We start from the raw sequence: 14,309 nt of genomic DNA on the forward strand, positions 1-14,309 counted from the left end.
TATGTTTGGCTAGAAATAGGCCTTTCTGGCATTAATGCTCAATGGGTGGGGTGGGAACACTAGCGTGTAGGTTGTCACTGTTTACTGTAACCATCGTGTCATCACTGAGCTGGCAGGGTTTAGATAACAGGGAAACACTCTGGCACCCTCTGTCAGTTTCTTGGGACTAGTGCTCCCACCATTGGGCCAGTAGCAATGGTGGGAAACTTTAGGAGAAAGGACAGTGAATGCAGGAGGAATTAAATCCTTCAGTTTTAATCAGGTGCAAGGCCTCTCTGCCTTCTCCCTTGTGGAGAACCTTGTAATGGATCCATAGGCACTGACTTCCCCTCTTTCCTGTGGGTGCTTCCCACCCCTTCCCCAAAGTCCCTGCCCCAACTCCCCCCCCTCCCTGCCAATATTCCAACTCCTTCCCCAAATCCCTGCCCCGCTTCTTCTCCACCTCTTCCCCTGAGCACGTCACATTCCCACTCCTTCCCCACCCCGGAGCGTGCTAATGCTGCCACAGGCAGGAAATGCTGGGAGATGGGCGGAGGAGCGGGGTTGCAGTGCACTCAAGAGAGGAGGTGGGGCGGGGGCTGAGGGGGAGCTTGGGTGCCGGTGGGTACAGAGCACCCACAAATTGTTCCCAATGGGTGCTCCAGCCCTGGACCACCCATGGAGTCAGCACCTATGAATGGATCTATTCTAGAGCATGGCAAAGGTAATGTTTATTAAACTAATCATGCCTCTACTAGGTCTATACTAGGAGCTGGACTTTCTTCTTTGGTCAAAATGATATATATATAATAAAATAAAATCATAAATTTATTATATAAACAAATGGAAGAAAGGGGAAGTTGATAGTAATGAATATAAATTAGAAGCTAGGAACTGCAGACTATTGATAGGGGAAGCAAAGGGACACAAGGAGAAATCTATTTCCTGCAGAGTTAAGGATAATGAGGAGATTTTTTAAGTATATTAAGAACAAAAATAATCCTAACAATGGAATTGGTACATTACTAGATGGAAATGGTAGAATGATCAATAATACAGAGAAGGGAGAAATGTTCAATAAATATTTCTATTCTGTATTTGGGAAATAAACATATGTCATAATGTATGCTAATACTCTTTCCATTCCACTAGTATCTCGAGGATGTTAAACAGCAGCTGCTAAGGCTAGACACTTTTAAATCAGCAGACACAGATAACTTGCATCCAAGAGTTTTGAAAGAGCTAGCTAAGGAGCTCACGGGGCCATTAATGTTAATTATTCCCCCCCCCCTCCGAATAACTCTTGAAAACTGGGAATTTCCAGAAGAGTGGAAAAAAGCTATTGTTGTGCCAATATTTAAAAAGGATAAACAGGATTACCCAAGTAATTATAGGCCTGTCAGTCTGACCCCAATCCCAGACAACATAATGGAGCTACTGACATGGGACTTGATTAATCAAGACTTAAAGGAGGGTAATATAATTAATGCCAGTCAACATAAATAGATTAAAAGCTGGAAAACTGAGAGGTCTCAAAATGTAACCTTAAACAGGGAGTCATCATCAAACAGTTGTGTTTCTAGTGGGATCCTGCAGGGATTGGTTCTCGGCCCTATTCTGCTTAACAACTTTTATTAATTAGCTTTATCTTCACTGATAAAGTTTGCAGATGACCCCAAAATTGGGAGAGTGGTAAATAATGAAAAGGACAAATCACTGAGAGAGAGTGATCTGGATTGCTTGGTAAACTGGGTACAAGTAAACAATATGCATGTTAATACAGCTAAATGTAAATGTATACATCTAGGAATGAAGAATGTAGGCCATGCTTACAGGATGTGGGGGACTCTATCCTGGGAAGCAGTGATTCTGAAAAAGATTTGGGGGTCATGGTGGATAATCAGCTGAACATGAACTTCCAGTGTGATACTGTGGCCAAAAGGACTAATGCAATCCTGGGATACATATCCAGGGGAAAGTTGAGTCGGAGTAAAGAGGTTATTTTATCTCTGTATTTGGCATAGGTGGAGGAAGCTCATGCTCATGAAAGCACTGGCTCTAGGCAAGCACTAAGAATAGCTTTTGATGTAGATAGCTGTTATGGGCTTCTCAAGGATTCTGACAACTATGTCCAGTGCCCTGATTTATTTTTGGAACTGACTTGTTTCCCAAGTTGGGACTCAACTCATATCTCTGTGGGAGTGAAGGCTACTCTACTGGCCTACATCTACATAATTTAACTCCCGCATTCCCTTTCCTTCCCCCTCCACCTCCAGGACCGTATATGCGAGGAGGACTCTTCCTTGGAGACATCTGGGTGGGTTTGCTGACTCTAAAACTTGCTCCAAGGCTGGAGGAAGAATTCACAGGCTAAAGCTCTTCTGCTAAGATGTAGTTAGTTGCAAACAAATGGTGTGTGCTGGGGGATTGGGGGTGTATGTGGAATAATGTAAAATAACTCTGAATTTCCTGTGTGAGTATAATATAAATATAAAGTTTAAGATTACGCTTCAAATACTATGGAGTGGGGAGGAGTTCTACCTCAAAAGTCTCTGTCTTACTACTGTCTGTGCAACTTTTGTATTGAGTAAAGCCAAATCCTGCGTTTTGGCAGGGGGTTAGACTAGATGACCCTTGCGGTCCCTTCTAACCCTATGACTGTATGATTTTAAGTCTTTGACAAGCATAGCAGTTAGTTGGTACCCCTATAACAGTCTCCAGATGGGCGGCTTGGCCACGAATCTTGTACACGTTGCAAAGTAGACAGTTATTAAAGGCCTTAGTCTGTGGCCATCACACAGTGGTTTATGTAACGGTCTATGTGTGGGGATATACAGAGCGTCCTTGGTCTCCCTGGAAGCCTGGCTGGCAGGGTCTGGGAGTGATTATGGATGGCCTTCCTATTTGTATTGGAAGATGGCTAGTTCACTCTTGGATCATGATAAAATCCCAGTTGGTGCATTGCTTCCACTCTTGGGTGTGAGGGGTGCTAGAGGGCTTTCCCCTCACCCCCTCCCCCGGTTCTTGTCACACAGACAAAGCAGAAGTCCAAAGTGCAGGCACTGCGATGTTTGTTGGGGTAAGCTTCAAGCAAGCATCTTCATAGATTTACATGCCGCAGAGTCTGTTTCCTAGTGTTTTGTTCCCAGCTCTGATGCCGCAGAGCATTTCCCCTGGGTCCCCCTTCCCAGCTGTGACACTGCAGAGCCTTGCCTGTGTCCCACCTCCCCATTCCCACCTCCTCCTTCTTAGCAGGCCCAAATATACCTGCAGGGCACGCCCCTAGTTACTCTCCTTAGAACGTATTGTCATGTTTTGTTTTGGAGGGTTGTGAGTCTGGGGTCTTCGTTCCACCTTTTTTATATTATGGGAGGGGTGAGGTTGTGTTCTGGCCAAGGCCAGGCTTTTCTTTGGCTTTTAGTGTTTCTTATGCCTCCCCCCATCCTCCCTTACCCCTCCTAATTGGTTGCTTGACCTTGGCTTGAGAAAGGAGCCAGGCAGCCTTTTAGTGTATGCTCATATACATTGCACTCCCACCATACCCTGTAACACACTAGCTCTATACCTTATCTCTTCCCATTGTACTAAAAGCCCCGTCTGGTTGTGAAGAATGCAACACAGTGTCTTTGTTTTATCCACATATTAATAAAAATATAAAAGTATCAAAGTCAAACCCAAAATTCTATTTCAGGCAAACAAAGAAGCCTATATACTAACAAGGGGTCAAAACGGGGAATGGGGCAGAGGCTGGCATTGCTCTTGCCAAAGGGAAGTGAACTGGCCATGGGTTGTGGCCATGCTGATGGTAAATGAGCCATGGTGCAGTGGTAGGTGTATGAGGCTAACTGTGTTGAAAGTGTCTGGGTTTGATTGCTGATGGCTGTCTGTCTGTCTGGAGCTATTCATTTCCATACAGTCTGCTACTTTCCCCCAGTGTTAACCTTAATGCTGGATTTCCCATCTTTCCAATGCTTGTGTGTAAACCCCTTTGAAGCACACATGGCTTGAAAGAAGAAATAAACAAGAAAATTTGCTCTCCTGACTGTAACCCCCTAGTCTAGTTCTCTTTTTGGCTGATTCTTCATGAGCTATAAGTAGGTGATCTCTCCTTACTTCCAGTTTACTTGGCTATTTGGAGCTGTGGGTTTCCAGCTGCTTTTCATAGCGGTTCTCCTTATTTGCTCATCGTCTCTGCTTATGTGACCCCCCCCCCCCCCCCCCGTTGTCCACAGCAGCTCCTCAACCTTCCACTTCTGCTGTTGCGATGCCTGTCAGGAGCATTGTGCTTCTGAAACCAAAGATGTCAAAATGCCTGTCTGCAGATGTGTTGGGGGTGGATGGTGCTGCTGCTTGAAAGGTGTCCTCAGGGTAGCCACCTTGGTCACTTGGTATCTAGCTTGCAATGCTGAGAGTGAACTGATGGCCTAGTTAGTAGAAATTAAAGCTGGCTGGGAACTCTTTGATTAAATGCTGTTTCATCGGAAAATACTGTTTTAGTTGAAACCAAAAATTTTGTGGGAATGGGTCAGTTTCAAGAAATTTCCTATTTCAGAAGCTCATTGCAGTGAGAGTTCTGAAATTGTTGAAACATCCCATTTTGTTTTCTAAATGACAAATTCAGTTAGGTTTCAAAATTAAGTGTTTTTTTTTTAACTAAACTGATGGTAAAGACAAAAGTCAAAATTGAAATCCATAATTTGATTGACCCGATCCAAAAATGGTTTGGATTTTTGGGGTGTGAAAATTGAGGGGTTTTTTTGACTCTTCATTCCAATTTTGGGCTGGAATTTTTTTTTTTCGAATCAGATGTTTGAAGGACAAAAAAACTGTTTCCCAAGCAGGTTTAGTAGAAATGTTTTTTCTCTGGACAATACAATTGCACGTCAAGATTTTTAAAAAGTGGAAAGTGATGCTCGTTGGTGCTCTGATAATGGTGTGCCTGGGACACCACATGCCGCCAAGCATCAGGATTTAATCTGGGAGCGCTTGTTCCACACATGGCTATTCCACACACACAGGTCATGGCTAAGATTTTTCAAAAATGACACTAGTGATTTTTGGTGGTCCAACGTTTGAGCAGCCTTAATGGGACTTATTTTCAGAAAATACAGAGCACCCACTCTCTGAAGTTTGGGAAAGCCTCTTTAAGGTTTCTCAAGTTAGACACTAAAAATATGGAGGTGCCCAAAATCTTGGCCCACGTGAATACAGTTGCAGGAAAAAACATTATCAGAACTCAGGTTTCAGAGTAACAGCCGTGTTAGTCTGTATTCGCAAAAAGAAAAGGAGTACTTGTGGCACCTTAGAGACTAACCAATTTATTTGAGCATGAGCTTTCGTGAGCTACAGCTCACTTCATCAGATGCATACCGTGGAAACTGCAGCAGACTTTATATATACATAGAGAATATGAAACAATACCTCCTCCCACCCCACTGTCCTGCTGGTAATTGTATTATGAATATGAAACAATTGGCGGTATTGTTTCATATTCTCTGTGTATATATAAAGTCTGCTGCAGTTTCCACGGTATGCATCTGATGAAGTGAGCTGTAGCTCACGAAAGCTCATGCTCAAATAAATTGGTTAGTCTCTAAGGTGCCACAAGTACTCCTTTTCTTTTATCAGAACTCAATGACTTCTGTGTAAAGCCTGTATGTATGTATATAACTGACATGATTGTGAGGGGTTAGTGGTGTTTTGCCATTTGTCATGTACCAAAGAACAAAGATTCTAGACTTCTGACAGCATAAAGCTAGTGCTTCCCTGATGCATATGAAATCTGCTGCGGGAACTTAGTAAAAATCCTGACTAGCTGCTTAATATGTGGGTCTTAGCTATACGCCTCAGGTTTTATTGCTGCCGGACTAAATTCAAGTGATGTCTTATGGATTTAATTGTTTCTTGTTCTTCTCTAGAGCCTTCTTGAGACAGAGAAACCAGTAAATTCCACAGCTCGAACAATGAACCATAGGATGGATCCTAGATGTAAAACAGTAGATCCAGATAAGGTAAGGAGCTGGTTGTATAGTATTTGCAGAAGCATGTTGGCTTCTCGAACACTGTTACTTTGTTCAAATGATCTCCAGAAGCTAACATGTTTGATCACTCTTCTCTGTGTCTGAAAATGGAAATCTTCCTTCAAACCTGTAAGGAAGGAACACAGTCCAAATCCAGATCAGGAGCAGAGATGTTCCAAATAAACACAAGGTAGGACAAGAATGGAGTTTTGCACAGATCATCTAGATCCTGCAGGAACGAAGCTGGATTGGAGTCACAGCATCTCCATTAGAAGGGCTAGCGTGAGAACCATGGGCACGGGTGAGGGTTATGCCCATAGCGGGATACCACACAGTACCATTGCTGGTTCTGACATTCTGTGAACGTAATTAGCATGCTTATCAAAAGTATTAAAGACTGACGTCTTTTTCCTCCAGACCAGCCACAAAAGCTTCCTCTGTGCTGCCCTAGCAACGTGCCATGCCACCATCTCTTGGAGTGAGGAGGGCATGCATTTTCCAAGCCCATTCAAACCAAGGCCTCTCTGAGAAGTGCACACTAGCAAAGGGGCGCTACGTGTTGGCGATCCACACGCTAGCTTTTGTAGGCCACCAAATAGGCAATGAATGATAATCACTAGCTGCCTGGGCTGCATTTGAGCTGCTGACCTAGGGTAAAAGGCTCTGTACCCCCTTCTGCCTCTTCTTCCCCTCCCCAACATCCAAATATGCTTCTTTTGTCACAATGGTAAATCCAGATTAATTGGAAGAGTGCTCCAGTATCCCAAGTGCAGTCCTGGAGGTCATAGTGTACCCTCGCATGTTCTACGTGCTCACGAATTGTCCACATGTGACTGTGTGAAGGAGAGCTTTCTTCACTGTTGTGCAGCTCCATGCCGTTGTGCCATAATAGAGCAGCCGACTGGGCAGCAAACACCACTCTGGGATATGTAAACAGTGGCGGCATTGTACGTAAATGACAGAAAATTATTGTAGGACTAGAAGAGAATATAGTGATGGCCCAAATGGAATCCAGGATACTGTTCTAGTCCTCTTATTACAAGGGCAGCTGGAGTGCAACAGAGACTGACTTCCATAAGAAGGTTATGGAAAAACTGCATCTGGTGGGAGAAGAGGAGGCTGTGAGGGTTCCTCGTAGAAACAGAGCTGTGAAGGGCAGGATGGACTGATAATACAAGGTGATATTTTAGTGTCCAGACAGCAAGAGTCACGGCTTGGTACTTCGTTTTGTTCAATCCTCAATACCCAAAAATTTCCATGTTTTTTGTTGTACACATGAATTAGCCATTGTCTCCTGATCCACTACCTCTTAGAAGGAAATTTCTAAGTTGTTGCATTTCAGAAATGGCCTTTTCCTTTCAAAAGAACCTTGGAACTCCATAAAATGCTTTGGCCTCCATAGGCTCTGTGTTGCCAACCCCCGGGCATTCAAAAATTATGATTCAGGTCCCCCAAATTCATGAGCTCCAGATAACCTGCAGATAACTATGTAAGTTATGTGTAGGGCAGCTGGGGAGGCTTAGCCCAAGTTTCATCCTGAGCTCCTGCAGTGGTGAGTTCAGAGCCAAGAATGCTTGGCCCAGGTGCTGCTGGCTGCAGCGTCCTTGTTCATTGCGGCATTCTAGAGGGTCTTGAAGCAGTGGTGGTCCATTTAGGTATCCGGCAGACTAGCCCATTGGGGTCTTTGAAGATGACCTTGAACTGGATCAAATATGAATGAAGGTCCAGGGTAGTGTGAGGGAGCTCTGGTGTGACTTGTTCTCATTTACCTGTCCTACTTGGATTTACTGCCATGTTTTGAAACTGCCTGCAGTGTCTGTGTGACTTCCCCTACCCCACTGAGGTCGGGCTTTGCCCATGAGGAGTGGGCACACAGTTGATCAGTTGGAGGTGGAAAGAGGCCTTCCTGGACACTTCTGCAGTTTGTGCCTCTAGACACAGCGCAGAGCCAAGAATGACACTGCACCTTCCTGATGTTCTACAGACATACTGAGGTCCTAGTGTTTGCGGGATCTTCTGCTTGTCCTCTGTCCACCAGTATCGCCCTGTTCCTGTCTGAGCTGAGTTTGAGTTGACTGCTTATGTACTGCATTCCCTGTTGCCAGCCCTCATCTCGGACTGACACTTGAACTTGCTAAGAATAAGCCTCTCACCACGATGGACATTGTGGGTTGGTCCTGATGTTCGGTAAGAGAACTGCTAGTGTGCAAGAGACTGAATGGATACAATGACCTTGCTAGGACAGGAGTTCTGTGATTAGCAGATGCACATGTAGATCCACAGCTGGCCGCCCTGCACGTGGGACAAGATTTACTTTCCTTTGCAGTGTACAAACTGCTACAGACGTTAGGCACTAGGCTTGCCCGGCCTGTGTAGTGCTCTCCAGTAGCTCTGTCCATCTTGGATGCTGGAGCCTGGGTAGAACTGCTGGGGAATGCTGGCCAGGATGCTATTCCCCTTTGACGTGTACCTTTTTTTGATCTTCAGCTTTTACCCTTCAAGCATAGAAAACGCCTCTTAAAATGCAGTGTGCCCCTCCTTCTGTACCATGCTCCAGCGTCACCACTGGATACGAACGTAAGTCGTTGTACAAGGTGTGAACCCGTGACTGACTGCCTGGACTCAGGCAAGCAAGTTATACACTGATATGGTTGTTCTCTCGGTGATGTATGTAGTTAGCGTGTAAGAGGCTTTTCCCTCCTCCACACCCATCCACTCCAGAGAGTCAGCATGCTACAATTCTGATAAGGCACTTTCGGCAGGAGGCTGTGGCCTGCCCATCTTTGATCCTTTCCCAAGCACTTTCTTCCCTGGTTTAACTGGAGGTGGCTTTCTGGTGGCAGAAGCAGGATTGCAGTTCATGGCTGTTTCCAGACTGCTTGAGATTTGCCAGGCAGCAGCTGCTGTGTGTCTTGTTTATCTTGAGAAGGCACTATCTGAAATTTACATGAATGAGTCAACTTGCCCACCCCCAGCCGATGGGGCTGCTTATGCTTTGTCACCTAGGTGTGGCTAAATAATGCAGCAGGAGTGATTAGCAGGAGGTGGTTTCTTTGGCAGCAGCCTTGCATCTCCCTGTGTGCAGTTCCCCTGCACGCTAACTCTGGGCATCCACAATGAGACCCGTGTTGCAGAGCCAGGCTGTGTCACTTCTAACTAAGAATATGGCTCAGCCTCTGGCTCCTTTGAACCCCAGCCTAAGCAACACCTCCACCAAAACCCCAATCCTCCCCTCCCTGCCTCCCACTCTGGAGCAGAGCTCAGACTCCGATCTGCCCTTGGCCATCTCCCATGCAGAGGGACAGCCACAGGGGAGCAGACTTCACGTTTGGAGTGGAGGTGCAGTCTTGTTTGTCCAGAGTCGCTCTGATGCATGGAACTGTCCACTGCCTAGGTCAGTGGCTCTCAATTGTTCCAGACTACTGTACTCCTTTCAGGAGTCCGATTCATAGAATATCAGGGTTGGAAGGGACCTCAGGAGGTCATCTAGTCCAACCCCCTGCTCAAAGCAGGACCAAGCCCCAATTTTTGCCCCATATCCCTAAATGGGCCCCTCAAGGATTGAACTCACAGCCCTAGGTTTAGCAGGCCAAAGCTCAAACCACTGAGCTATCCCTCCTAAACCTACAAAAGTGTCACAGCACATTAGTACTGACAAATTGCTTCTTCCCATTCTTACTATATAATTATAAAATAAATATTGTACTTACATTTCAGTGAATTGTATATAAAAGCAGTATAAACAAGTCATCCACATGAAATTTTAGTTTGTACTGACTTCACTAGTGCTTTTTATGTAGCCTATTGTAAAACCAGGCAAATATCTCAGGGTTAATGTACCCGGCTGGAAGACCTCTGCGTACCCCCAAGGGTATGCGTACCCCTGGTTGAGAACCATTGCCTTAGGTCAGTAGTTCTCAAACTTTTATACTGGTGACCCCTTTCACATAGCAAGCCTCTGAGTGTGACCCCCCCCCTCCCCTTAATAAATTAAAAACACTTTTTAATATATTTAACACTATTATAAATGTTGGTGGCAAAGCGGGGTTTGGGGTGGAGGCTGACAGCTCGTGACCCCCCATGTAATAACCTCTCGACCCCCTCAGGGGTCCTGACGCCCCAGTTTGAGAACCCCAGCCCTAGGTCATACAATGTGTTAGGCAACAGAGGTGCATTTGCATCAAGTTGAACACCCACGATAGTCATTACGGCTCTTACCAGATCAGTTCCACCCTCAGGCGTTAAGCATCACACCTTGGCAAAACCCTGCTCCCTGTGGAGGCCACTCCTTGCAGCACTATCAGATACGGCAATAACAAAAAAAAGAAGGGCTGAAGAGTGGGGAAGTGAATGATGATTCCAGTCCCCTCCTCCATGGTCTTGCAAGCTTGCTCCCAGCTTTATCGGTGTTTCACAGCTGTTCTGACTGTCATCCTTCAGTGTGTACATAAAGGGAGTCAAAGTGCAATCTGACTTCTCTAAGCTGAAAAGTGATTTAAAACCAGCTCCTTTGCTCCAAGATGAAGGTGCTGAATTTATTCCTAGGTGCTCTGCTCTGCAAAGCTGAGGCTGTTTGAAAATGAGGGTCACTAGCGTAAGGGTGTGGAATAGAGCAGTGCTTTTCTAGAAAACATGCCCACGCCCAGGAGATCAAAGCTAGGGCTTTACCCTCCGCTGTCCAAATGGTGTGGACTTGAAAAGTAAAGGTTCCCCTGATACCCAAAGCTGTGTCCACATCCAGTGAGAGTGACCTAGTGTGGAGGGAAGCATCTAGATATGTTAAATTCTGGGTAATCTACCTTGGCAGCATAGGCGCCGATTCCATGGGTGCTCTGGGTCTGGAGCACCCAAGGAGGAAAAATTGGTGGGTGCTCTGCACCCATGGGCAGCTCCCTGCCCCCCCGGCCTAGCTCACCTCCACTCTGCCTCCACCCTTGAGCGTGCCTTCCCCATTTCTCCTCCCAGTGCTTGCCGCCGCAAAACAAGCTGTGGGAGGGAGTGGGGAGTAGCGGAAACGCGGCGTGCTCAAGGGAGGAGGCGGGGCTAGGGTGGGGATTTGGGGAAGGAGCCCAATAGGGGCAGGGAGAGGGCAGAGTTGGAGTGGGGACTTTGGCGGAGTAGTTGGAATGGGGCAGGCGGGGGCGGGACAGGGGTGGAGTCGGGGCCGGGGGTAGGGGGACGTGAGCACCCAGCGGCGCCAGGAGAAGTTGGCAGCTATGCTTGGCAGTTTGGCCACAAATCCAGCTGCGGGGACACAGGTGCCATTTTATACTGTACAGCCATGATTTGGGAGGCGCACACTTCTAACCAGAGAAATCAATACGGCTGTCCAGCATTTAAGACCCTTGCAGATGCAAGGAGTCTCACCAGAGTGGGGTTAAACTGGCTGCATAATAACTTGTCAGATGTACTTAGGTGTTTGGGCAAGGTGCCCGCAGCAGGTGGAGTGGGAGGACAGGGCGTGAGTAGGGTGTAGTCCTTTTGGCAGTTGGCTAAAGGTGTGTGTGTGGGGGGGGGGGGGCGTGTACGTGTACTCATACAAACTGCTTGGTGTTTAAAGCTCAGCCTCTAGTTCTTTCGGAGAAAGAAAGGACACGTGTTCTCTCTCCCCGTCTCCAAGAGAACTGAAAACAGACCACAAAGAAATGGCATAACTTGCTTGAGAAAGTGTGCCTAGTCTTGCAGGGCTGCGCTATATCAATGCAGGGTTGCTGTCCTGGGGTGTGGAGCCATGTACTCCTGCAGTCGGTGCAGATACTCTCTGGGAGCAGGCAGTAGGCACTTCATAACGAGTGGTGCCGCAGTGCAATGCATCGTTAGCTAGGTTACTGGCCCATAGCCCTTCCTGAGCTGTAAGCCCTGGAAATGGATTTCTCCAGTGGCTCTGGAAGTTTGAGTGCTCCTAACTTGACAGAAAGGTTGGCAGTAAACAAGAGGCTGATATTGCTCTTATAGATTCATAGATATTTAGGTCAGAAGGGACCATTATGATCATCTAGTCCGAACTCCTGCACAACGCAGGCCACAGAATTTCACCCACCACTCCTGCAAAACACCTCTCACCTATGTCTGTGCTATTGAAGTCCTCAAATCGTGGTTTAAAGACTTCAAGGAGCAGAGAATCCTCCAGCAAGTGACCCATGCCCCATGCTACAGAGGAAGGCAAAAAACCTCCAGGGCCTCTTCCAATCTGCCCTGGAGGAAAATTCCTTCCCGACCCCAAATATGGTGATCAGCTAAACCCTGAGCATATGGGCAAGATTCATCAGCCAGATACTACAGAAGATTCTTTCCTGGGTAACTCAGATCCCACCCCATCTAATATCCCATCACAGGCCTATTTGCCATGAATATTTAATTACCAAAACCAAGTTATCCCATCATACCACCTCCTCCATAAACTTATCAAGTTTAATCTTAAAGCCAGATAGATCTTTTGCCCCCACTGCTTCCCTTGGAAGGTTGTTCCAAAACTTCACTCCTCTGATAGTTAGAAACCTTCGTCTAATTTCTAGTCTAAATTTCCTGGTGGCTGGTTTATATCCATTTGTTCTTGTGTCCACATTGGTACTGAGCTTAAATAATTCCTCTCCCTCTCCAGTATTTATCCCTCTGATATATTTAGAGAGAGCAATCATATCTCTCCTCAACCTTCTTTTAGTTAGGCTAAACAAGCCAAGCTCCTTGAGTCTCCTTTCATAAGACAAGTTTTCCATTCCTTGGATCATCCTAGTAGCCCTTCTCTGTGCCTGTTCCAGTTTGAATTCATCCTTCTTAAACGTGGGAGACCAGAACTGCACACAGTATTCCAGGTGAGGTCTCACCAGGGCCTTGTATAACAGTACTAAAACCTCCTTATCTCTACTGGAAATACCTCTCCTGATGCATCCCAAGACCGCATTAGCTTTTTTCACGGCCATATCACATTGGCGGCTCATAGTTATCCTATGATCAACCAATACTCCAAGGTCCTTCTCCTCCTCCGTTACTTCTAATTGATGCATCCCTAGCCTATAACTAAAATTCTTGTTCTTAATCCCTAAATGCATGACCTTACACTTCTCACTATTAAATTTCATCCTATTACTATTACTCCAGTTTACAAGGTCATCCAGATCCTCCTGTAGGATATCCCTGTCCTTCTCTAAATTGGCAATACCTCCCAGCTTTGTATCATCCTCAAACTTTATGAGCACATTCCCGCTTTTTGTGCCAAGGTCAGTAATAAAAAGATTGGTCCCAAAACCGATCCTTGAGGAACTCCACTGGTAACCTCCCTCCAGCCTGACAGTTCACCTTTCAGTAGGACCCGTTGTAGTCTCCCCTGTAACCAATTCCTTATCCACCTTTCAATTTTCCTATTGATCCCCATCTTATCCAATTTACCTAATAATTCCCCATGTGGCACGGTATCAAACGCCTTACTGAAATCTAGGTAAGTTAGATCCACTGCGTTTCCTTTGTCTAAAAAATCTGTTACTTTCTCAAAGAAGGAGATCAGGTTGGTTTGGCACGATCTACCTTTTGTAAAACCATGTTGTATTTTGTCCCAGTTACCATTGACCTCAATGTCCTTAACTACCTTCTCCTTCAAAATTTTTTCCAAGACCTTGCATACTACAGATGTCAAACTAACAGGCCTATAGTTACCCAGATCACTTTTTTTCCCTTTCTTAAAAATAGGAACTATGTTAGCAATTCTCCAATCATACGGTACAACCCCTGAGTTTACAGATTCATTAAAATTCTTGCTAATGGGCTTGCAATTTCATGTGCCAATTCCTTTAATATTCTTGGATGAAGATTATCTGGGCCCCCTGATTTAGTCCCATTAAGATGTTTGAGGTTTCTCTTCTACCTCAGATATGGTAATATTTACCTCCATATCCTCATTCCCATTTGTCCTGCTACCATTATCCCTAATATCCTCTTTAGTCTTATTAAAGACTGAGGCAAAGTATTTGTTTAGATATTGGGCCATGCCTAGATTATCCTTGACCTCCACTCCATCCTCGGTGTTTAGCAGCCCATGTCTTCTTTCTTTGTTTTCTTCTTATTTATATGGCTATAGAACCTTTTACTATTGGTTTTAATTCCCCTTGCAAGGTGCAACTCTACGTGACTTTTAGCCTGTCTCACTTTATCCCTACATGTTCTGACCTCAATAAGGTAGCTTTCCTTGCTGATCCCTCCCTTCTTCCACTCCCTATATGCTTTCTGCTTCTTCTTAATCACCTCTCTGAGATGCTTGCTCATCCAGCTTGGTCTACAACTCCTGCCTATGAATTTTTTCCCCTTTCTTGGGATGCA

General features: G+C 45.6%; 1 protein-coding gene across 1 annotated transcript in view; it reads left to right on the plus strand.

The window, feature by feature from the left end:
• FA2H (fatty acid 2-hydroxylase) overlaps window positions 1–14,309 on the plus strand; it is a 74,262-nt gene that overhangs the window by 31,551 nt on the left and 28,402 nt on the right. Inside the window, exon 2 of the mRNA XM_077831342.1 lies at window positions 5,898–5,990. Within this exon, the coding sequence (XP_077687468.1) occupies window positions 5,898–5,990 (93 nt within the window). The remainder of the gene's footprint in view (window positions 1–5,897; window positions 5,991–14,309) is intronic.

Source organism: Eretmochelys imbricata, chromosome 12 (assembly GCF_965152235.1).
Source record: "Eretmochelys imbricata isolate rEreImb1 chromosome 12, rEreImb1.hap1, whole genome shotgun sequence".
NCBI classification, from domain to species: Eukaryota; Metazoa; Chordata; order Testudines; family Cheloniidae; genus Eretmochelys; species Eretmochelys imbricata.